The sequence below is a fragment of the Pelophylax lessonae genome (assembly GCF_965119305.1).
Source record: "Pelophylax lessonae genome assembly, chromosome: 11".
Taxonomy (NCBI): domain Eukaryota; kingdom Metazoa; phylum Chordata; class Amphibia; order Anura; family Ranidae; genus Pelophylax; species Pelophylax lessonae.
This window is the reverse complement of record NC_138778.1, coordinates 233,446,451-233,472,844: the sequence shown is the minus strand read 5'-3', so window position 1 is coordinate 233,472,844 and position 26,394 is coordinate 233,446,451. Positions and strand designations below refer to the sequence as shown.

Here is a 26,394-nt window from a genome sequence, read left to right as displayed (position 1 = left end):
TCAGATTTTAAATCAGTACATATCTAAAAATCAGATTATAAATCAGCACATATATAAAAATCAGATTATAAATCAGTACATATATAAAAATCAGATTATAAATCAGTACATATATAAAAATCAGATTATAAATCATTACATATATAAAAATTAGATTATAAATCAGTACATATCTAAAAATCAGATTATAAATCAGCACATATATAAAAATCTGATTTTAAATCAGTACATATATAAAAATCAGATGATAAATCAGTACATATATAAAAATTTGATGATAAATCAGTACATATATAAAAATCTGATTATAAATCAGTACATATATAAAAATCTGATTATAAATCGGTACATATATAAAAATCAGATTATAAATCAATACATATATAAAAATTAGATTATAAATCAGGTTATAAATCAGTACATATATAAAAATCAGATTATAAATCAGTACATATATAAAAATCAGATTATAAATCAGTACATATATAAAAATCAGATGATAAATCAGTACATATATAAAAATCAGATTATAAATCAGTACATATATAAAAATCAGATGATAAATCAGTACATATATAAAAATCAGATTATAAATCAGATTATAAATTAGTACATATATAAAAATCAGATTATAAATCGGCACATATATAAAAATCAGATTATAAATCAGATTATAAATCAGTACATATATAAAAATCAGATTATAAATCAGCACATATATAAAAATCAGATTATAAATCAGCACATATATAAAAATCTGATTTTAAATCAGTACATATATAAAAATCAGATGATAAATCAGTACATATATAAAAATTTGATGATAAATCAGTACATATATAAAAATCAGATTATAAATCAGTACATATATAAAAATCTGATTATAAATCGGTACATATATAAAAATCAGATTATAAATCAATACATATATAAAAATTAGATTATAAATCAGGTTATAAATCAGTACATATATAAAAATCAGATTATAAATCAGTACATATATAAAAATTAGATTAAAAATCAGATTATAAATCAGTACATATATAAAAATCAGATGATAAATCAGTACATATATAAAAATCAGATTATAAATCAGTACATATATAAAAAGCAGATTATAAATCAGTACATATATAAAAATCAGATTATAAATCGGTACATATATAAAAATTAGATTAAAAATCAGATTATAAATCAGTACATATATAAAAATCAGATGATAAATCAGTACATATATAAAAATCAGATTATAAATTAGTACATATATAAAAATCAGATTGTAAATCGGCACATATATAAAAATCAGATTATAAATCAGATTATAAATCAGTACATATATAAAAATCAGATTATAAATCAGCACATATATAAAAATCAGATTATAAATCAGTACATATATAAAAATCAGATTATAAATCATTACATATATAAAAATTAGATTATAAATCAGTACATATCTAAAAATCAGATTATAAATCAGCACATATATAAAAATCTGATTTTAAATCAGTACATATATAAAAATCAGATGATAAATCAGTACATATATAAAAATTTGATGATAAATCAGTACATATATAAAAATCAGATTATAAATCAGTACATATATAAAAATCTGATTATAAATCGGTACATATATAAAAATCAGATTATAAATCAATACATATATAAAAATTAGATTATAAATCAGGTTATAAATCAGTACATATATAAAAATCAGATTATAAATCAGTACATATATAAAAATCAGATTATAAATCAGTACATATATAAAAAGCAGATTATAAATCAGTACATATATAAAAATCAGATTATAAATCGGTACATATATAAAAATCAGATGATAAATCAGTACATATATAAAAATCAGATTATAAATCAGTACATATATAAAAATCAGATGATAAATCAGTACATATATAAAAATCAGATTATAAATCAGATTATAAATTAGTACATATATAAAAATCAGATTATAAATCGGCACATATATAAAAATCAGATTATAAATCAGATTATAAATCAGTACATATATAAAAATCAGATTATAAATCAGCACATATATAAAAATCAGATTATAAATCAGCACATATATAAAAATCTGATTTTAAATCAGTACATATATAAAAATCAGATGATAAATCAGTACATATATAAAAATTTGATGATAAATCAGTACATATATAAAAATCAGATTATAAATCAGTACATATATAAAAATCTGATTATAAATCGGTACATATATAAAAATCAGATTATAAATCAATACATATATAAAAATTAGATTATAAATCAGGTTATAAATCAGTACATATATAAAAATCAGATTATAAATCAGTACATATATAAAAATTAGATTAAAAATCAGATTATAAATCAGTACATATATAAAAATCAGATGATAAATCAGTACATATATAAAAATCAGATTATAAATCAGTACATATATAAAAAGCAGATTATAAATCAGTACATATATAAAAATCAGATTATAAATCGGTACATATATAAAAATTAGATTAAAAATCAGATTATAAATCAGTACATATATAAAAATCAGATGATAAATCAGTACATATATAAAAATCAGATTATAAATTAGTACATATATAAAAATCAGATTGTAAATCGGCACATATATAAAAATCAGATTATAAATCAGATTATAAATCAGTACATATATAAAAATCAGATTATAAATCAGCACATATATAAAAATCAGATTATAAATCAGATTATAAATCAGTACATATATAAAAATCAGATTATAAATCAGCACATATATAAAAATCTGATTTTAAATCAGTACATATATAAAAATCAGATGATAAATCAGTACATATATAAAAATTTGATGATAAATCAGTACATATATAAAAATCAGATTATAAATCAGTACATATATAAAAATCTGATTATAAATCGGTACATATATAAAAATCAGATTATAAATCAATACATATATAAAAATTAGATTATAAATCAGGTTATAAATCAGTACATATATAAAAATCAGATTATAAATCAGTACATATAAAAAATCAGATTATAAATCAGTACATATATAAAAAGCAGATTATAAATCAGTACATATATAAAAATCAGATTATAAATCGGTACATATATAAAAATCAGATGATAAATCAGTACATATATAAAAATCAGATTATAAATCAGTACATATATAAAAATCAGATTATAAATCGGTACATATATAAAAATTAGATTAAAAATCAGATTATAAATCAGTACATATATAAAAATCAGATGATAAATCAGTACATATATAAAAATCAGATTATAAATTAGTACATATATAAAAATCAGATTGTAAATCGGCACATATATAAAAATCAGATTATAAATCAGATTATAAATCAGTACATATATAAAAATCAGATTATAAATCAGCACATATATAAAAATCAGATTATAAATCAGCACATATATAAAAATCTGATTTTAAATCAGTACATATATAAAAATCAGATGATAAATCAGTACATATATAAAAATTTGATGATAAATCAGTACATATATAAAAATCTGATTATAAATCGGTACATATATAAAAATCAGATTATAAATCAGTACATATATAAAAAGCAGATTATAAATCAGTACATATATAAAAATCAGATTATAAATCGGTACATATATAAAAATTAGATTAAAAATCAGATTATAAATCAGTACATATATAAAATCAGATTTTAAATCAGTACATATCTAAAAATCAGATTATAAATCAGCACATATATAAAAATCAGATTATAAATCAGTACATATATAAAAATTAGATTATAAATCAGTACATATATAAAAATCAGATTATAAATCAGTACATATATAAAAATCAGATTATAAATCATTACATATATAAAAATTAGATTATAAATCAGTACATATATAAAAATCAGATTATAAATCAGATTATAAATTAGTACATATATAAAAATCAGATTATAAATCAGCACATATATAAAAATCAGATTATAAATCAGATTATAAATTAGTACATATATAAAAATCAGATTATAAATCAGCACATATATAAAAATCAGATTATAAATCAGCACATATATAAAAATCTGATTTTAAATCAGTACATATATAAAAATCAGATGATAAATCAGTACATATATAAAAATTTGATGATAAATCGGTACATATATAAAAATCAGATTATAAATCCATATATAAAAATTAGATTATAAATCAGGTTATAAATCAGTACATATATAAAAATCAGATTATAAATCAGTACATATATAAAAAGCAGATTATAAATCAGTACATATATAAAAATCAGATTATAAATCGGTACATATATAAAAATTAGATTAAAAATCAGATTATAAATCAGTACATATATAAAATCAGATTTTAAATCAGTACATATCTAAAAATCAGATTATAAATCAGCACATATATAAAAATCAGATTATAAATCAGTACATATATAAAAATCAGATTATAAATCAGTACATATATAAAAATCAGATTATAAATCATTACATATATAAAAATTAGATTATAAATCAGTACATATATAAAAATCAGATTATAAATCAGATTATAAATTAGTACATATATAAAAATCAGATTATAAATCAGCACATATATAAAAATCAGATTATAAATCAGATTATAAATTAGTACATATATAAAAATCAGATTATAAATCAGCACATATATAAAAATCTGATTATAAATCATTACATATATAAAAATTAGATTATAAATCAGTACATATATAAAAATCAGATTATAAATCAGATTATAAATTAGTACATATATAAAAATCAGATTATAAATCAGCACATATATAAAAATCAGATTATAAATCAGATTATAAATTAGTACATATATAAAAATCAGATTATAAATCAGCACATATATAAAAATCAGATTATAAATCAGCACATATATAAAAATCTGATTTTAAATCAGTACATATATAAAAATTTGATGATAAATCAGTACATATATAAAAATCAGATTATAAATCAGTACATATATAAAAATCTGATTATAAATCAGTACATATATAAAAATCAGATTATAAATTAGTACATATATACAGTTGTGTTCAAAATTATTCAACCCCCCAATGCTGTAAAGGGTTTTAGGGAATTTAGTGTACATTTGTAATTGTATTCAGAATATAATCCTACAAGGACTTCTTAAAGAACCATATGCAACTGAAATGACATCAATTGGTTTTGTAATACAGTAGTAAATGTTTCTTTTGTGAATTCTTCATTGACACAATTATTCAACCCCTTAAAGACTACCACTCTGAAGAACAGAGGTTCATTGAAGTGTTTTCAATCAGGTATTGAAAACACCTGTGGATGTCAGGGAGCAGCAATAAAGCCTAATAAGCACCAATTAGGCAGCTTTAAAATGACTGTGATACTCAGCTCTTTCTAGACATTTACTGGTGTGGTTACAAACATGGTGAAGTCAAGAGAATGGTCCAGGAAGACAAGAGAAGAGGTGATTACTCTTCACAGGAAGGGCAATGGCTATAAGAAGATTGCAAAGATGTTAAACATACCAAGAGACACCATAGGAAGCATCATTCGCAAATTCAAGGCAAAGGGCACTGTTGAAACGCTACCTGGTCATGGCAGAAAGAAGATGCTGACTTCGACTGCTGTGCGCTACCTGAAGCGTAGAGTGGAGAAAAGTCCCCGTGTGACTGCTGAGGAACTGAGAAAAGATTTGTCAGATGTGGGTACTGAAGTTTCTGCTCAGACAATACGGCGCACACTGCGTAATGAAGGCCTCCATGCCAGAACTCCCAGGCGCACCCCCTTGCTGTCTCCAAAGAATAAGAAGAGTTGACTGCAGTATGCCAAAAGTCATGTGGACAAACCACAGAAGTTTTGGGATAGTGTTCTGTGGACTGATGAAACAAAATTAGAACTGTTTGGGCCCATGGATCAACGCTATGTTTGGAGGAGGAAGAACAAGGCCTATGAAGAAAAGAACACCTTGCCTACTGTGAAGCATGTCGGGGGTTCAATCATGCTTTGGGGCTGTTTTGCTTCTGCAGGTACAGGGAAGCTTCAGCGTGTGCAAGGTACCATGCATTCTCTTCAGTACCAGGAGATATTGGATGACAATGTGATGCAGTCCGTCACAAACCTGAGGCTTGGGAGACGTTGGACCTTTCAACAGGACAATGATCCCAAGCATACCTCCAAGTCCACTAGAGCATGGTTGCAGATTAAAGGCTGGAACATTTTGGAGTGGCCATCACAGTCACCAGACTTAAGCCCCATACACACGTACTGATCGTCGGCCGAACGATCGGCCGTCTTTTGTCCAGGGCTGTCGTGTCTGTTGAAAACTGCAAAAGACTGCACACGAATTTTGTCGGCCAACAACAGCCGACTGCAGAAGTGATGTCATGTGATGGTTAACTTTCCGTGTGTTTTTTCTTTTCTGAGCATGCCTAGTCTTGCTAATCTGCTGTCTGTCGGCCGAAATCTGTACTGACTGGCGAACAATCGGCCGTTCTGGTGTTGGCCAACAAAAATTTTAATGCTTGCACGATAGATTCTGTTCGGCCGAAAATGCGCTGTCGGCTGTCGGAAGCATCATACTAACAAGCCTACAATCGGTCGTCGGCCGAATATTCACGGCCGACAATCGGTACGTGTGTACGGGGCTTTAAATCCGATTGAGAACATCTGGTGGGACTTAAAGAAAGCAGTTGCAGTGCACAAGCCTAAGAATTCGACTGAACTGGAGGCTTTTGCCCATGACGAATGGGCGAAGAAACCCGTAGATCGCTGCAAGACACTTGTGTCAAGCTATGCTTCAAGTTTAAAAGCTGTTATAACTGTAAAAGGATGTTGTACTAAGTACTAAGATTAAATGTCACTTGGGGGTTGAATAAAACTGATAATGATGTGAGCACAGAAAAGACATTTGTGGTTATTTCATTATAAATGTTATATTTGTCTGGCCTACACCGGCCTCTTTGATTTCATTGTAAGCAGGATGACTGAATGATCAAAATCAATGTCAAACTGGCCAAAACAATCAATTTCAGTGGGGGTTGAATAATTTTGAACACAACTGTGTGTATGTATGTGTGTATATATATATATATATATATATATATATATATATATATATATATATATATATATATATATATATATATATATACAGTACAGACCAAAAGTTTGGACACACCTTCTCATTCAAAGAGTTTTCTTTATTTTCATGACTATGAAAATTGTAGAGTCACACTGAAGGCATCAAAACTATGAATTGACACATGTGGAATTATATACATAACAAAAAAGTGTGAAACAACAGAAAATATGTCACATTCTAGGTTCTTCACCTTTTGCTTTGATTACTGCTTTGGACACTCTTGGCATTCTCTTGATGAGCTTCAAGAGGAAGTCACCTGAAATGGTCTCCCAACAGTCTTGAAGGAGTTCCCGGAGATGCTCAGCACTTGTTGGCCCTTTTGCCTTCACTCTGCGGTCCGGCTCACCCCAAACCATCTGGATTGGGTTCAGGTCCGGTGACTGTGGAGGCCAGGCCAGCACCCCATTACTCTCCTTCTTGGTGAAATAGCCCTTACACAGCCTGGAGGTGTTTGGGGTCATTGTCCTGTTGAAAAATAAATGATGGTCCAACTAAACGCAAACCGGATGGAATAGCATGCCGCTTGTTCAGTATGCCTTCAATTTTGAATAAATCCCCAACAGTGTCACCAGCAAAGCACCCCCACACCATCACACCTCCTCCTCCATGCTTCACGGTGGGAACCAGGCATGTAGAGTCCATCCGTTCACCTTTTCTGCGTCGCACAAAGATCTCAAATTTGGACTCCTCAGACCAAAGCACAGATTTCCACTGGTCTAATGTCCATTCCTTGTGTTCTTTAGCCCAAACAAGTCTCTTCTGCTTGTTGTCTTTCTTTAGCAGTGTTTTCCTAGCAGATATTCTACCATGAAGGCCGGATTCACAGTCTCCTCCTAACAGTTGTTCTAGAGATGTGTCTGCTGCTAGAACTCTATGTGCCATTCACCTGGTCTCTAATCTGAGCGATTTCTGAGGCTGGTGACTCGGATGAACTTATCCTCCGCAGCAGAGGTAACTCTTGGTCTTCCTTTCCTGGGGCGCTCCGCATGTCAGACAGTTTCTTTGTAGCGCTTGAGGATTTTTAGTGACTGCACTTGGGGACACTTTCAAAGTTTTCCCAATTTTTTGGACTGACTGACCTTCATTTCTTAACCACTTGCCTAACGCCGATCTACGTCGGCAGTCAGCCCCTCACAGGCAAAGTGACGTAGGGCTACGTCACTAGCTTGTGAGGGTCTAGGGAGCGAGCGCGCGCCCCCTGGATGCGCGCTCCCACACCACCCCCCCCCGCGCGTGTGACCGGCGGACCTGATGTCCGCCGGTCACTCTGCGATCGGCGCGGGAGAGGGAGAAAGTCAGGCGGCTTGTGTAAACAAGCTGCCTGTCATTCTCCCCTGTGTATGAAGGATGATCATACGGTTCTACTTGATCCGCCCCCGATCCCTCCATAAAGAGTACCTGTCACTCCTATTACTGTCACATTCCTCCCGATCCTTCCATAAAGAGTACCTGTCACTGCTATTACTGTCACATTCCCCCCCCCCGATCCCTCCATAAAGAGTACCTGTCACTGCCTATTACTGTCACATTCCTCCCGATCCCTCCATAAAGGGTACCTGTCACTCCTATTACTGTCACATTCCCCCCGATCCCTCCATAAAGAGTACCTGTCACTGCCTATTACTGTCACATTCCCCCCGATCCCTCCATAAAGAATACCTGTCACTCCTATTACTGTCACATTCCACCCGATCCCTCCATAAAGAGTACCTGTCACTCCTATTACTGTCACATTCCCCCCGATCCCTCCATAAAGAGTACCTGTCACTGCTATTACTGTCACATTCCCCCCGATCCCTCCATAAAGAGTACCTGTCACTGCTATTACTGTCACATTCCCCCCATCCCTCCATAAAGAGTACCTGTCACTCCTATTACTGTCACATTCCCCCCGATCCCTCCATAAAGAGTACCTGTCACTGCTATTACTGTCACATTCCTCCCCCGATCTCTCCATAAAGAGTACCTGTCACTGCTATTACTGTCACATTCCCCCCGATCCCTCCATAAAGAGTACCTGTCACTGCCTATTACTGTCACATTCCTCCCGATCCCTCCATAAAGAGTACCTGTCACTGCATATTACTGTCACATTCCCCCGATCCCTCCATAAAGAGTACCTGTCACTACTATTACTGTCACATCCCCCCCCGATCCCTCCATAAAGAGTACCTGTCACTGCCTATTACTGTCACATTCCTCCCGATCCCTCCATAAAGAGTGCCTGTCACTTTTATTACTGTCACATTCCTCCCGATCCCTCCATAAAGAGTACCTGTCACTCCTATTACTGTCACATTCCCCCCGATCCCTCCATAAAGAGTACCTGTCACTGCTATTACTGTCACATTCCTCCCGATCCCTCCATAAAGAGTACCTGTCACTCCTATTACTGTCACATTCCCCCCGATCCCTCCATAAAGAGTACCTGTCACTGCCTATTACTGTCACATTCCCCCCGATCCCTCCATAAAGAGTACCTGTCACTCCTATTACTGTCACATTCCCCCCGATCCCTCCATAAAGAGTACCTGTCACTCCTATTACTGTCACATTCCCCCCCGATCCCTCCATAAAGAGTACCTGTCACTGCTATTACTGCCACATTCTCCCGATCCCTCCATAAAGAGTACCTGTCACTCCTATTACTGTCACATTCCCCCCGATCCCTCCATAAAGAGTACCTGTCACTCCTATTACTGTCACATTCCTCCCCGATCCCTCCATAAAGAGTACCTGTCACTCCTATTACTGTCACATTCCCCCCGATCCCTCCATAAAGAGTACCTGTCACTGCTATTACTGTCACATTCCCTCCGATCCCTCCATAAAGAGTACCTGTCACTGCTATTACTGTCACATTCCTCCCGATCCCTCCATAAAGAGTACCTGTCACTGCCTATTACTGTCACATTCCGCCCCCGATCCCTCCATAAAGAGTACCTGTCACTGCTATTACTGTCACATTCCCCCCGATCCCTCCATAAAGAGTACCTGTCACTGCCTATTACTGTCACATTCCCCCCGATCCCTCCATAAAGAGTACCTGTCACTCCTATTACTGTCACATTCCTCCCCGATCCCTCCATAAAGAGTACCTGTCACTGCTATTACTGTCACATTCCCCCCCGATCCCTCCATAAAGAGTACCTGTCACTGCTATTACTGTCACATTCCCCCCTGATCCCTCCATAAAGAGTACCTGTCACTGCCTATTACTGTCACATTCCCCCCGATCCCTCCATAAAGAGTACCTGTCACTGCTATTACTGTCACATTCCCCCCCGATCCCTCCATAAAGAGTACCTGTCACTGCTATTACTGTCACATTCCCCCCGATCCCTCCATAAAGAGTACCTGTCACTGCTATTACTGTCACATTCCCCCCCGATCCCTCCATAAAGAGTACCTGTCACTCCTATTACTGTCACATTCCCCCCGATCCCTCCATAAAGAGTACCTGTCACTCCTATTACTGTCACATCCCCCCGATCCCTCCATAAAGAGTACCTGTCACTGCTATTACTGTCACATTCCTCCCCGATCCCTCCATAAAGAGTACCTGTCACTCCTATTACTGTCACATTCCCCCCCCGATCCCTCCATAAAGAGTACCTGTCACTGCCTATTACTGTCACATTCCCCCCGATCCCTCCATAAAGAGTACCTGTCACTGCTATTACTGTCACATTCCCCCCCGATCCCTCCATAAAGAGTACCTGTCACTGCCTATTACTGTCACATTCCCCCCCGATCCCTCCATAAAGAGTACCTGTCACTGCCTATTACTGTCACATTCCCCCCCCCGATCCCTCCATAAAGAGTACCTGTCACTGCCTATTACTGTCACATTCCCCCCGATCCCTCCATAAAGAGTACCTGTCACTCCTATTACTGTCACATTCCCCCCCGATCCCTCCATAAAGAGTACCTGTCACTGCTATTACTGTCACATTCCCCCCGATCCCTCCATAAAGAGTACCTGTCACTGCCTATTACTGTCACATTCCCCCCGATCCCTCCATAAAGAGTACCTGTCACTGCCTATTACTGTCACATTCCCCCCGATCCCTCCATAAAGAGTACCTGTCACTCCTATTACTGTCACATTCCTCCCGATCCCTCCATAAAGAGTACCTGTCACTGCTATTACTGTCACATTCCTCCCGATCCCTCCATAAAGAGTACCTGTCACTCCTATTACTGTCACATTCCCCCCAATCCCTCCATAAAGAGTACCTGTCACTCCTATTACTGTCACATTCCCCCCGATCCCTCCATAAGAGTACCTGTCACTCCTATTACTGTCACATTCCCCCCGATCCCTCCATAAAGAGTACCTGTCACTCCTATTACTGTCACATTCCCCCCCCCCGATCCCTCCATAAAGAGTACCTGTCACTCCTATTACTGTCACATTCCCCCCAATCCCTCCATAAAGAGTACCTGTCACTGCTATTACTGTCACATTCCCCCCGATCCCTCCATAAAGAGTACCTGTCACTCCTATTACTGTCACATTCCCCCCCGATCCCTCCATAAAGAGTACCTGTCACTCCTATTACTGTCACATTCCTCCCCGATCCCTCCATAAAGAGTACCTGTCACTCCTATTACTGTCACATTCCCCCCGATCCCTCCATAAAGAGTACCTGTCACTCCTATTACTGTCACAAGGGATGTTTACATTGCTTGTGACAGCAATAAAAGTTATCAGATTTTTTATTTTTTATTTTTTTAAAAACCTGTGCTAAAATTAAAAAAACAATAAAATAGGGAAAAGAAAAGAAAATTTTAGTCGCCTTGAGCTCGCGCACAAAAAACGTATACAGAGGTCGCGCCACAAATGATTTCGCTGTTCAAACCACACATGGGAGGTATCGCCGCGATCGCCAGAGTGTGGGCAATATTTAAAAAAAAAAAAAAGAGCTACACTCTAACTCTAAATTGGTAACTGTTAAAGATTTTTAAAGCGTCGCCTATGGGGATTTTTATTTACCGTAGTTTGTCGCCATTCCGCGGGTGTGCGCAATTTTAAACCGTAACATGTTTGGTATCTATTTACTCGGCGTGACATCATCTCTCACAGTATACAAAAAAAATGGGCTAACTTTACTGTTTAGTTTTTTTTTTTTTTTTTTAAATGCAGTGAAATGTAATTTTTCGAATTTTTTCCAAAAAAATGGTGTTTGAAAGACCGCTGCGCAAATACTGCGTGACAAATAATATTGCAATGACCACCATTTTATTCTCCAGAGTCTTTGCTAAAAAAAAATATATATAATGTTTGGGGGTTCTAAGTAGTTTTCCAGCAAAAATTGATTTTAACTTGTGAACAACATGTGTCAAAAATAGGCTTGGGGCTAAAGAGGTTAAAGAGGTTATAAACCTCCCCGTAAAAAAAAAAAAAAAACCTGTAAGATAAAGGCATAATGAGCTAGTGTGCATCACATACTAGCTCATTATAAAATACTTTAAAACGAAGCCCCTGCAGAGCCGCCTGCTTACCCCTCACATGGCGTCCACCTATACTCGGTCTTTCTTTTGGGGTTTGCGTCCTCGGGCTATTTAATTGGCCGTAGCTACGATGACGTCACTCCCGCACATGCACGCAGGTGCCTCTTTTCACGGCACGGGGCTCTGAAAGAACGGCATGAGCGGCCGTTCCTTCACAGCGCATGCCTCAGTGATGTCACAGGCTGCATGCAATGTAAGTATCTCCTATACGGTACGTGTTTAGGAGATATATACAATATCTATAGGTAAGTGGTCTCATAGGATCACCTATAGGTACAAATTACAGAGGAAGCTTTACTTCCTCCTTTAATCCCTTAACGACCGCCCACCGCAGATATACTGCGGCAGGCAGCCGCTGCTGGGCAAAGTGACGTATCGGTACGTCACTCACCCACGAGCCTCTAGGGGGCGAGCGCCCGCCTCCGGAGGCGCGCTCCCACCCCTGCTCGTTTCCTGACATCCCCGCGCGAGTGACCGGCGGCTCCGATCTCCGCCGGCCACTCGCGATCTCCCGCTGGAGAGGGAGAAAGGCAGGCGGCTGATGTAAACACATCCGCCTGTCATTCTCCCTGGTGTAACTGTAGAGATCATACGATCCTGCTATGTAGGATCGTATGTCTCTGTGGTTACATCACAAGCCACGCCCCCCACAGCTAGAATCACGCCCCTAGGGATACATTTAACCCACTGATCACCAATAAAGTTAACCCCTTCCCAGCCAGTGTCATTTTTACAGTAACAGTGCATATGTATAGCACTGATTACTGCAGTAATGTCACTGGTACCCCCAAAAGTGTCAAAAATGTCAGTCAAGGGTCCGATCTGTCCGCCGCAATGTCACAGTCCCCCAAAAAAAAATCGCAGATCGCCGCCATTACGCGTTAAAAAAAAAAAAAACAATAAAAATGACAAATCTTTCCCGTAGTTAGTAAACGCAATAACTTTTGCGCAAACCAATCAAAATACGCTTTTTTTTTTTTTACCAAAAATATGTAGCAGAAAACAAATTGGCCTAAAATGTTAAAAAATGTTGATTTTTTTTTTTTTGGGAATTTCTTATAAAAAAAATGTGAAAAATATTATTTTTTCAAAATTGTCGCTCTTTTTTTGTTTATAGCGCAAAAAGTAAAGATCGCAGAGGTGATCAAATACCACCAAAAGAAAGCTCTGTTTGTGGGGAAAAAAGGACGTTCATTTGGGTACAGCGTTGCACGACTGCGCAATTGTCCGTTACAGTCACGCAGTGCCGAATCGCAAAATAGGCCCTGGTCTTTGAGCAGCCAAATCCTCTGGGGCTTAAGTTGTTAAAGTGATATTACCACTTGCTGACCGCCTATCATACTTGTACTGTGGCAGGTTAGCTCTATTGTGCAAAATAACGTACCACCATTCGCCATTAGTAACTGATTCACCATTTATTCCGTGTAAAATAGGAAAAATGTACAAGTCACCTAAAACCTGATTATCTTGTTACACAATATTTCCCTCCAAAGTTTCCGCATGCAGAGATCAGATATGCTGTATACTCATTGTATAGTACACACCGAGCGGAGGGGGGGGGGGGAAGGTGAAGGAAGTGGCACATTTATGTATTCAGTAATAGAGTGAAGTTTAATTTCCTGTCTTTTGTTCTGAAAGGTGTGAAGATGAATCCTGCACTATATATATATATATATATATATATATATATATATATATATATAATCGCTCAGCATGGTGTAGCTCAGTGTTACTCAACCTTTTTTCCAGTCGGGGGCGCCCTTGAAAAGTATTTTCAGTCTTGAGGCACCCCTGTCCAAGGCTTGGTTCATGTTACCGTGTGTTGTGTAACACGTGCAAAATCGCGCTCGTTACTGACACACAGACAAATGCTCTGCTCCTTAGGGGTGCCATTAACTCTTAATGGTACCCCACAGATTGGCAAACATGGGGTGCTTTTGGTGTGGCACAATTTGAAAAAAAAAAGGGCCCGGGACTTCTTTCCCTGCATTTCTGCGGGTAGGGAAGCCCATGGAAATGACTGGGCTGCCCATCACTCAGCACGCCGCTACACAGATGTGAACCAGGGGCTTGATCACATGTCAGGTTTAACTGTTTTTACCACCCCCAACTTCTCCCCCCTTTAGCTGCAGAGGAAGCATCTGAGGGGGGGTGGGGTACACATGCTGTGGCTTCAGCTGGAGGTATACCCAGGGTGAATGGGGCTGCACTGCAACCACCCCACAACTGTGTGCATTGCATGGTTGCGGTGTGGTAATGCTGCATTTACAGGCTTTAAACAGGTGGGGAGGAGGCAACGTATTCCCTCTTTACCACCTGTTAAATGCCTCGGAAAAGCGATCTGAACATGCATTGCTTTTCAGAGGAGTAGCAGTCCTTGGTGTTATCACAAGCAAGCCCTACAAAAGCAGTTCTGATAGCACACACACATACAGACACATGCGCACACACTTACACACACATACAGACACATGCACACATACATACATACGTACACACGTGCACACACGTACACATACATGCACATGTACACACATGTAAGTGTGATGATTGTGCAGGATCACTGTGACCTTTCCCCTTTTCTCCTGATGCATGAGAAGCTCTATAAAACATTGTAGCACAGGACCTTTCTTTTTTAGCCCTGTACTGCACTGTAGGGGGAAGCAGAGAGCACAGCACACTCCTCTTTACTTTAACTTTTGAGGCTGATGGCAGTGGACTCACAGTGCCAATGTACAGTTCGGCAGGGGATCGGGAGATTGGGCTCCTGACAGCTCTTCTCTCCCATGATCCTGCGGCACACCTGAGGACCTCTGGCGGCACACCAGTGTGCCGCAGCACACTGGTTGAGACAGGCTGGTGTAGGTGAAGGAACCAGATCAGCATTGGCTGATTCCTCCAATCACATCAGACAATGAGAGGAGACCAGATCCCCCCGATTAGAGATATTCAGTTCCAGGTGTGGCGGAGGGTTCAGTCACACTCTGGGAGTTCAATATAAAATTCATTGCTTATAACAGTTCTAAAATGAAACAGAGTACTCATTTGTGTGACACAGAGGTACATTTTATTACATGATATAAAGATACATTGTTCCACATATATAGTATTCATTAGAGCTGCACAATTCTGGATAAAATGAGAATCACAATTTTTTTGCGTAGAATAAAGACCCATAACTGCAGCTCTAGTATACAGTATATACCCATCACATATACTACTACACCCATAACTGCAGCTCTAGTATACGGTATATACCCATCACATATACTACTACACCCATAACTGCAGCTCCAGTATACAGTATATACCCATTACATATATTACTACACCCATAACTGCAGCTCTAGTATACGGTATATACCCATCACATATGCTACTACACCCATAACTGCAGCTCCAGTATACAGTATATACCCATTACATATATTACTACACCCATAACTGCAGCTCTAGTATACAGTATATACCCATTACATATACTACCACACCCATAACTGCAGCTCTAGTATACGGTATATACCCATCACATATGCTACTACACCCATAACTGCAGCTCTAGTATACAGTATATACCCATTACATATATTACTACACCCATAACTGCAGCTCCAGTATACAGTATATACCCATCACATATACTACTACACCCATAACTGCAGCTCCAGTATATAGTATATACCCATCACATATACTACTACACCCATAACTGCAGCTCTAGTATACGGTATATACCCATCACATATGCTACTACACCCATAACTGCAGCTCTAGTATACAGTATATACCCATTACATATACTACTACACCCATAACTGCAGCTCCAGTATACAGTATATACCCATCACATATACTACCACACCCATAACTGCAGCTCCAGTATACAGTATATACCCATCACATATACTACTACACCCGTAACTGTACTAATCTTATCAGACTATATGCTGATTGGACATTTCACCCACCATACAATCTTTTTTTACGCATAATCATATCATTAACGCACATTATTATTCCCGAGAAGACATTATATATCTGTGATGGCAGACACCCCAACATCCACATTTTATTGGGGGGCTCAGTGTTAGTCGGATCTAAATCCACCCCAGCCAATCACTGACTCCTCCAGTAATGAATGTCAGAGGTGTGTGCTGGTGTTTGAGGCACGAAGACCTCCAATCAGATGGAAATTGATCAATGGCCATCACATCTCTGGGGATCATTATATATAAAAGTAACATAAAAGAAAAAAATTTATTCAACATAAAACATAATACTAGTATTATATCTGTAATGTATCGATATACAAAATCACCAACCTCAACCTGTAATATAAGTATCTATATAATGAGCCTTCACAATTTCTGCCCTAAATGTATATACAGTATCTGACAAAAGTAAGTACACCCCTCACATGTTTGTAAATATTTTATTCTATCTTTTCATGTGACAACACTGAAGAAATGAGACTTTGCTACAATGTAAAGTAGTGAGTGTACAGCTTGTATAACAGTGTAAATTTGCTGTCGGCCCAATTTGGACATTGTCACTTAGGGGTGTACTGACTTTTGTTGCCAGCGGTTTAGACATTAATGGCTGTGTGTTGAGTTATTTTGAGGCGACAGTAAATTTACACTGTTATACAAGCTGTACACTCACTACTTTACATTGTAGCAAAGTCTCATTTCTTCAGTGTTGTCACATGAATTTACAGAAATGTGAGGGGCGTACTTACTTTTGTGAGATACTGTAAGATATATTGTTCTAGTGTAATAAGGCTTCTATACCCCCCACCATACCTGTCCTGTATTTAATATTGATGAAAAGAATGGCTTGGATTTGCTCAGCTAATTCTGTAATATCTGTATTGTATAGTAACCACTTTAAGACCATTCGCCGCAGATACACTGCTATAGGCTGGCTCTCCTGCGCAAACCAACATAAGGGTACTTCAGTTCGCAGGAGCAGGTCTTGGGCGCACACGCTGCTGCTGCAATCGCGCGCCCGCTCTCTAGCCCTGCAGCCAAGCAACAGGTCCGGCGGCCACCAGGAACTGCCTATCGCTGCAGGGACTGAGAGAAGGTGGTGTGCCGTTGTAAACACAGCTACCCGCTCATCTGTCACTGACCGCAACAGGGCTCCTGTGTTCCTGTTATTTCAGAGCACAGGAGCCCTGTTTCCATCCACCAAGTCTAGCCCACCCACACAGTTAGAAAACACCCCCTAGGGACACATTTAACCCTTTGATTGCCCCTGGTGTAAACCCCTTCCCTGCCAGTGTCATTAGTACAGTGACAGTGCATATTTTTAGCACTGATTACTGTAGTAATGTCACTGGTCCCCCCCCCCCCCCCCCAAAGTGTCAAAAATGTCAGTTAGGGGTCCGATCTGTCTGCCGCAATGTCACGCTAAAAATCGCAGATCGCCGCCATTACTAGTAAAAAAAAATTAAATAAAAAAAAAAAAAATGACATAAATCTTTCCCCTAGTTTGTAGATGCGATAACTTTTGTGCAAACCAATCAAAATACGCTTATTGGGGATTTTTTTTTTTTTGTACCAAAAATATGTAGCAACATAGAAATTGGCCAAAAAATTATGAAAAAATTTGATTTTTACATTTTTTTTATTGGGAATGTTATATAGCCGAAAGTGGAAAAATACTGCGCTTTTTTTTTTGTTTATAGCGCCTAATCAAAAAACCGCAGAGGTGATCGAATCCCACCAAAAGAAAGCTCTGTTTGTGGGAAAAGGACATTATTTGGGTACAGCGTCGCACGACTGCGCAATTGTCAGTTAAAAAAACGCAGTGCCGAATTGCAAAAAATGGCCTGGTCATTAAGGGGGTAAATCTTTCTGGTCCAGAAGTGGTTAAAATATTCCTTAAATATAATCCCAGACTAGAAATCTATAATTTCAAGCTCTGTCCAGCTACACACCAACCACATCTGTACAATCTGGATCTTGCATGTCATTGATGTCTACAGTCTACAGATGTGATTGGTCCTGGCATGGGGTGGCACCAGGCGTCCTTCTGGAGCACCGTAATCTGACCGTGTTCTTTACCCTTTTCTACTTGGAGTACGGCATGGAGGGGCTCGGTGAATCTGGCGGTGAAGGTGTGGAGAAGACGAAGGGGGTCATAAATCTCATAGAAGGAGAGACGCCCGGCCTCGTAATCCAGATACACCAACAACTTGTTAGAGGAATTTGTTTCATTCAAAGGTTTGTGGGTATCCGCGTACGAAACACGATATAAATCCCTGGACCATGTGATTGCCCAGGACTTGTCATTGTATCCTATCGATCGCCCTCCTTTACTCATACTAGAGTAACACATCCCTACCTCCCATTCCCCTGATGTGCTGCCCTCCACCATCCAGTAATGTTGCCCTGAAGAAAATTCACGTGTACTTAGAACTATGCCATACTTAAACGTGTTTGCAGGGTTTGGTCGTTCCTGCTTCACATCGGTTGATTTGGCAGTTTTTCGGTCTTCAGATATTTCTACATCGTCAGCCGCGGTGTTTATATGAAGAGTTATATTTGTGCCCTCTGACGGCACGGGGAAACGAGTGTTCCTCAGTTGGTCGATGTCTGATAATCCTTTCTGTAACATCATTGAAATGATAAATTCATCTGGTTTACACTCCTTATACCAGCATAGATCCAGGCTGTATTTCATATATGTATCTGATTCCGATTCCTGGTCCTGTATGACCGTTAATGGATCGGCCGTGCTCAGTTCCTCCAACCATCCAATCTTCTTGGACAGCTCTTCCTTCTGTACCTCCAGTTTATGGATGAGATTGGAGATGGATATCCGCTCTTCCTGCCTGGAGATCTCACTCCGCACTCTCTTCTCCAGGTCATCCACACTTTTCCTGATGTCTTTAATCAATGCAGTGACTTTCTCGGTTATTTCAGCTATGTGTTTAGTAGATGTTGCCTGGTGCTGGTTTAGATCCCGGACTCTCTCGTCAATTCTCTCTCTCTCGGCTGTCAGTTCCCGTAGGCCATTTTTTAGTTTCTTCTTCTTCCTCTCAGAGGCCTCCTCCAGTGTCTCCACTTCGTGTCCCTGGTGTTTTTCATCAAGCCTACATAACTTACAGATACAGGTGGAGTCCCATGTGCAGTATAACTCCAGGATCTTGTTATGGTCGGAGCATTTTCTTTTCTCCTGATCCGCAGAGGATTTCACCTTTTCAGCAATGTTAGAGAGATCCGTATTCTTCTGAAGTTCAGGTCTGCCCCGAAATCTCTTCCTGCACTGGGGACAGCTGTATTCTTCATGCTTTTTCTCTTTGGCGTCCAGATATTTCTTAACACATTCCCGGCAGAAGTTGTGTCCACAGTTCAGCGTCACAGGATCGGTATAGATGTTCAGGCAGATGGAGCACGTCAGATCTTCCTGCACTTCTGCAGACGCCATTGTACCAAATGTGAAGAAATGAAATGGATTATTTTCCAACGTATCGTTCGGGGCGTAGTCTGCTGAGATCTGGTTGGAAAACTGGTTTGCTAAAGTTCACATTGCAGAGGGCCGGTCTGGTTATGTGACATACCTCCCTTAGGGCATTATTTGGGCCCATCTGCTTAGCTATCAGAAGACAGTGCGTTTATTAGTGACTGTATTAAAATGAATTCTCCTGTGCGCTTTAACGTGCTAAAGTGATATGAGGGGTCACCCCCTTATGTGAACCATATACCCAATGCTGCAAATAATATATATATTGTGCAATTCTTATATATTACACTACCTAGCAGTATACCAATCCTTTATAAACAATCGTATAAATTATGATAAAGTGCATATATATCAATCAATAAAGTGCTTTCATGCTCTGTGCAACTCAAATTATAATATACCAATCCTGTATGCATAAATAATCATACAAATTTATATAAATTACTACAGTGCACACCCATCAATCAATAAGGTGCTTTATTGCTCTGTGCAACTTGGATTGATCACTCAAAGTCCAGTGCATATGTATCGCATAATGTCCCAGTGAAATAATTCACAACCATGCAGGGGAACAGTGACATTGGGTATCTCCTAATCACTTGTGCAGGGATGGCCAGAATTTGAGCTTACCAGATATATTTGATCCCTGTTACCATATGGCAACCTGGATCCTGTAACGCTTATTGGAAAATTCAGATGTCAGATAGTCCTCTTGTCCACTCTCCTCGGTACAAGGATCACCTGTATATCTCGGGGTGGGTGTTAGAGCAAAGACAAGGCACTCCTCATGGTGTAGTATTTTTAACAGACCATTCCATTTATTAAAATAAGTTTAAAATCATATACACATCAATAAAAATATATCAATGCCCTAGCGGCATCATTCAGCTAAGCAGCCGCCTGCACTTTTACCGGATGGGAATAGCACTGAGCTCGTCAGGGTACAAGTTTTGTTGTTCCTTACTGGCGTGCGGTCCAACACCCGGCGTGCGTTCCATACTCCACAGTGAGGCGGCGTGCGTGTCAGCTTGACATGTTTCGTCATTACGTTGACGTCTTCGGAAGGCGTCTGAAGACGTCAACGTAATGACGAAACATGTCAAGCTGACACGCACGCCGCCTCACTGTGGAGTATAGCCGTGGAACGCACGCCGGGTGTTGGAAGGAACAACAAAACTTGTACCCTGACGAGCTCGGTGCTATTCCCATTACTACTGACCTCTGAACTCTGCGTCACTACTGACCTCTGAACTCTGCGTCACTACTGAACTCTGCATCACTACTGACCCCTCAACTCTGCGTCACTACTGACCTCTGAACAGATGCCCCAACATCTAATGTTGGGTGGTAGCCTCTTCGGTGTTCCTCTACGGACACTGTTCTCTACATTTCCTATTAAAAAACCACGCTATGTAAGTTGGCTCAGACACTATTTAACCACACCTCCTTAAGCCACACCCAATATTCAGCGCAATGAAAACCACTACCCCTTTTTTTGCACACTAAAAAAAAAAAAAAGATGCAACCGGTCCAGCTTATGATTTTGCACACAGGCCCTCTGCTTCCGGAAAACCCGTCCCTGCTGAACATTCATCTTCCCTGATACAAGACACCATTGTTGGACAAGCAGTGGAGCTGACATACTCGGTAGAATGTGGTCTTTGGGGCACATTGGGGGAGATCTACTAAAACTGGAGCAGTCAGAATCTGGTGCAGCTGTGCATGGCAGCCAATCAGAATCTAACTTCAGCTTGTTCAATGAAGCTTTGACAATAAAAAACAAAAAGACTGATTTCTATGCAGAGCTGTTTCAGATTCTGAGTGCTCCAATTTTAGTAAATCAGCCCCTATGGGTTTTGTAATGCTGTTGTGGAATACCCAGTAACGTCTACAGCTGGACTAAGGAGTGGGGAGAAGAGGTGCTATGAGGATCTGGACTAAGGAGTGGGGAGAAGAGGTGCTATGAGGATCAGGACTAAGGAGGGGGTAGAGGAGGTGCTATGAGGATCAGGACTAAGGAGGGGGTAGAGGAAGAGCTATGGGGATCAGGACTAAGGAGGGGGTAGAGGAGGTGCTATGAGGATCAGGACTAAGGAGGGGGTAGAGGAAGAGCTATGGGGATCAGGACTAAGGAGGGGGTAGAGGAGGTGCTATGAGGATCAGGACTAAGGAGGGGGTAGAGGAAGAGCTATGGGGATCAGGACTAAGGAGGGGGTAGAGGAGGAGCTATGAGGATCAGAAATTAGAATCAGTGACCTGGCAATCCTGCCCGGGAATCATTAAAGTCTATGTAAGCCTTCTTATAGGATATCATGCAAATAATGCCCCCGCACTGGCAGCCATCTGCTGAATTCACCCTGCATTCTTCAAAAATGATTTGCTACACCCAGTGGTGTACCTGGGAACAGGGGAGGGGAGGGGAGGGGAGGTGTGGTCACTCAAGGTGTTTGCATGGCCTCCAGCTAAAAATATGGTAAATGTTGGGCGGCTGCATTACAATGTCTGTGCTTGGCTATACATTACTTATTGTATTTGCACCTCAGTGCTGCTTCTGGACCCCTCCCAGCGGCAGCTCAGAGCATGGGAATACTCTTATTGGCTGCTGTCACATGACACAGCTAAGGGGAGGGGCTTCCCTCACTCTGAACCACCACTGCATCCGGTAAGGAAGGGGTAGATATTTACATAGGGTTGTCTCTGCTGTGGAGGGGTTGGGGGGGTCTGTACTAAGGGAGAAGAGGAGACTTAACAAGGATTTGGGGGAGGGTCTTGTACTATGGGGGTTCGATAATGATGACTGAGGGGTCTGTACTCTGCGGGGGGGGGGGGGTGGTTACTGTAAAAGGGGTGTCTTTACTGAGGGGGGGGGGGTTTGGGGCTGTGGGAACTGTACTAGAGGAGAATTGGGGATCCGGGGTAAATCTGTACTGTGTGCCCGTATGGGCTTTGGGGGGGGGGGGGGTGTAGGGGGGCTGGGGGATTTTATACTGGGAGGAGGGGATCATTTTTGATTCTATTCTACACCCTGCTCTCTCCCTGCTTTATGCATTCCTAAGCACTATACTTAGCATTACACTCTCCTGAGCCCTACACAGTCATACTTTATGCATGCCTGACCCCTACAGTCTGTGATGCACACTCCTGAGCCCTGCATTCTGTGATGCACACTCCTGAGCCCTGCATTCTGTGATACACACTCCTGAGCCCTGCATTCTGTGATGCACACTCCTGAGCCCCGTATTCTGTGCTACCCACTCCTGAGCTCTGCCTTATGCTTGCCTGAGCCCTGCATTCTGTGATGCACACTCCTGAACCCTGCAGTGTCATACAGTATGCATGCCTGAGCCCGGTATTATGTGATGCACACTCCTGAGCCCGGTATTATGTGATGCACACTCCTGAGCCCTGCATTCTGTGATACATACTCCTGAGCCCTGCATTCTGTGATACACACTCCTGAGCCCCGCATTCTTTGCTACACACTCCTGAGCTCTGCACTGTCTTATGCTTGCCTGAGCCCTGCATTCTGTGATGCACACTCCTGAACCCTGTAGTGTCATACAGTATGCATGCCTGAGCCCTGCATTCTGTGATGCACACTCCTGAGCCCTGCATTCTGTGATGCACACTCCTGAGCCCTGCATTCTGTGATGCACACTCCTGAGCCCTGCATTCTGTGATGCACACTCCTGAGCCCTGCATTCTGTGATGCACACTCCTGAGCCCTGTATTCTGTGGTGCACACTCCTGAGCCCTGCATTGTGTGATTGCACACTCCTGAGCCCTGCATTGTGTGATTGCACACTCCGGAGCCCTACATTGTGTGATTGCACACTCCGGAGCCCTGCCTATTCTGAGGTTTGTATGTGTTTTAGATTCCTAATTTGTGGCACCGCACCTAAAGCTTATTTTGTGGATAAAAGGACTGCGGAGTATTTGTTGTGTATAGAGTGAGTAGGCCCAGGTTTTCTTGGACCATTGCCCTTTAAGCTCCTCCCACTGACTGTAAGCCCCCCCTCCTGCAATTTGGCCACGCCCACTATTTTAACACTGGGCATGCTGCTTCATTACTGAAAAACATTTTTTGTTTATGGTGGAGGAAGGGGGTGATATAAAATGATTGGCCCTGGGCACCAGATATGCTGGGCACCCCACTGGCCGCACCCACACAGGCTAAAGCAGAATGGGGCCCCCTAATCAAGCCCCTCCCCCAATTCTTTCTATTGACATTGATAGGAATTGCATTAGGCACAGAGAAGTCACCCCCACCTACATTGTGTGCAGCAGAAGGTCCCATAGGATACCAACTACCTACAAGTCCATCCTCCCATGTGATGTGACAGATGGGTCCTCAGGAGCAGGGGGTTGGACCCTCCAGACATGCATTGCACTGTAGGCTCCTGCCTAGTTTGCCTTGTTGGATATCTGACTCCGCCACTAATAAATCTATGATCATTCATTACGTGTAAAAGAGGAAAAATTTGAAAGCTGCGTATAACCTGATTTATCTTGTTACACAATAATTCCCTGCAAAGATTCCGCATACAGAGATCAGAGACAGTGATAGTGATTGCATTGTGTGGTATGCACCGAGCGGAGGGGGAGGGGTGACGGAAATGTCACTTTTATGTATTCCGTAATGGATTAAAGAAGTTTAATTTCCTGTCTTTTGGTCTGGAAGGTGTCCCAATCCCCCCCCCCCCCCCCAATAATCTGTATGAAGATGAATCCTGCACTATATACACATCACTCAGCATGGTGTAGGTGAAGGAACCAGACCAGCATTGACTGAATCCTCCAATACAGGGGATCAAACTCAACTCTGACGTGGGGGGCCGCACCAGCATTATTGTTGCCCTCAAAGGGCAAGTTGTACCTTTTTAAGACTAGATGTTCAGAACCCACCCCCTTCACATGAGATATCAAGAGCCCCCCCCCCCCCCACTATCAGAAGTCAAGATTCCACCACCCTACCTTACATCACAGTGCAAACCCTTTACCTTGTGCTGCTGTTGGGAAGAAGCTGAAAGCAGAATGTGCAGGGTCTGGAGGAGGACCAGAGGGGAGGGCTGCGGCTGCACAGAATCTGTAGAAGGAGTTATGTACTCTCCTCTGCTGCCGACTGCCGAGACTGGGAAGTGGGTGTTTGGCAGAGACACACCTCTCCGCAGCTGCAAGGAGAAGCACAAGATTTGTCGGAGGAGTTCTGTCGTCCTTTCTACTGCCGAGACTGGGAAGGTGGTGTTGGGCAGAGACATACCTCTGCGCAGCTGTAAGGAGAAGCACAAGATTTGTCAGAGGAGTTCTGTCCTCCTCTCTGCTGCAGACTGCCAAGACTGGGAAGGGGGTGTTGGGCAGAGACATACCTCTGCGCAGCTGTAAGGAGAAGCACAAGATTTGTCGGAGGAGTTCTGTCCTCCTCTCTGCTGCCGAGACTGTGAAGGGGGTGTCGGGCAGAGACACCTCTCCGCAGCTGTAAGGAGAAGCACAAGATCTGGCAGAGGAGTTCTGTTCTCCTCTCTATCGACTGCTGAGACCAGGTTGGGGCAGAGACGAGGAGGTTGCCGCAGCTGCAGGAGAGGTGCAAGGGCCACATGAAATGGCCTGGAGGGCCGGTTTCGGCCCCTGGGCCTTGTGTTTGACACGTGTGCTAATATATCTCAATAGACAATAGGAGGCGACCAGATACACCCCGATTACAGACATGTTATATTGTACAATAACCAGTTGCCGACCAGCTGCCGTCAATATATCTAATCATATAATATATATTTGGAATATATATAATCAATATATGGCGGCCTGTTCCTGCGAATCGCCTCCAGTGGCGCCTGCCCACTCGCCAGCGGGGAAGCCGAACCACAGGGCTGGCGGCCGCGATCGCTCCCCATTAAGAGAGAACGGCGGTCTGCTGTTTTAAACACAGCTGACCATTGTTCTCTCCGCAATCAACACAGAGCTCCTCCTATTTAGGATCACAGATCTCAGTGTTCATGCAGCAAGCCCATCCCCCTCGCAGCTAGAAAACACCCCCTAGGCCAGTGATGGCGAACCTTGGCACCCCAGATTTTTTTGGAACTACATTTCCCATGATTCTCGACTAACTGCAGAGTGCATGAGCATCATGGGAAATGTAGGTCGAAAACATCTGGGGTTCCAAGGTTCCCCATCACTGCCCTAGGGACACATTTAACCCTTTGATCTCCCCCTGGTGTTAACCCCTTCCCT

The 26,394-nt window shown here is 40.5% G+C and overlaps 2 protein-coding genes across 2 annotated transcripts in view; one reads left to right on the top strand and one right to left on the bottom strand.

The window, feature by feature from the left end:
- Positions 1-20,148, bottom strand: part of LOC309566954 (uncharacterized protein) — a 34,600-nt gene extending 14,452 nt beyond the window's left edge. The window contains exon 1 of the mRNA XM_082272275.1: positions 18,684-20,148. Coding sequence (XP_082128401.1) covers positions 18,684-20,130 — 1,447 coding nt within the window. The 5' untranslated portion in view covers positions 20,131-20,148. The remainder of the gene's footprint in view (positions 1-18,683) is intronic.
- Positions 1-26,394, top strand: part of PRKCA (protein kinase C alpha) — a 425,544-nt gene that overhangs the window by 135,988 nt on the left and 263,162 nt on the right. The window lies entirely within an intron of this gene.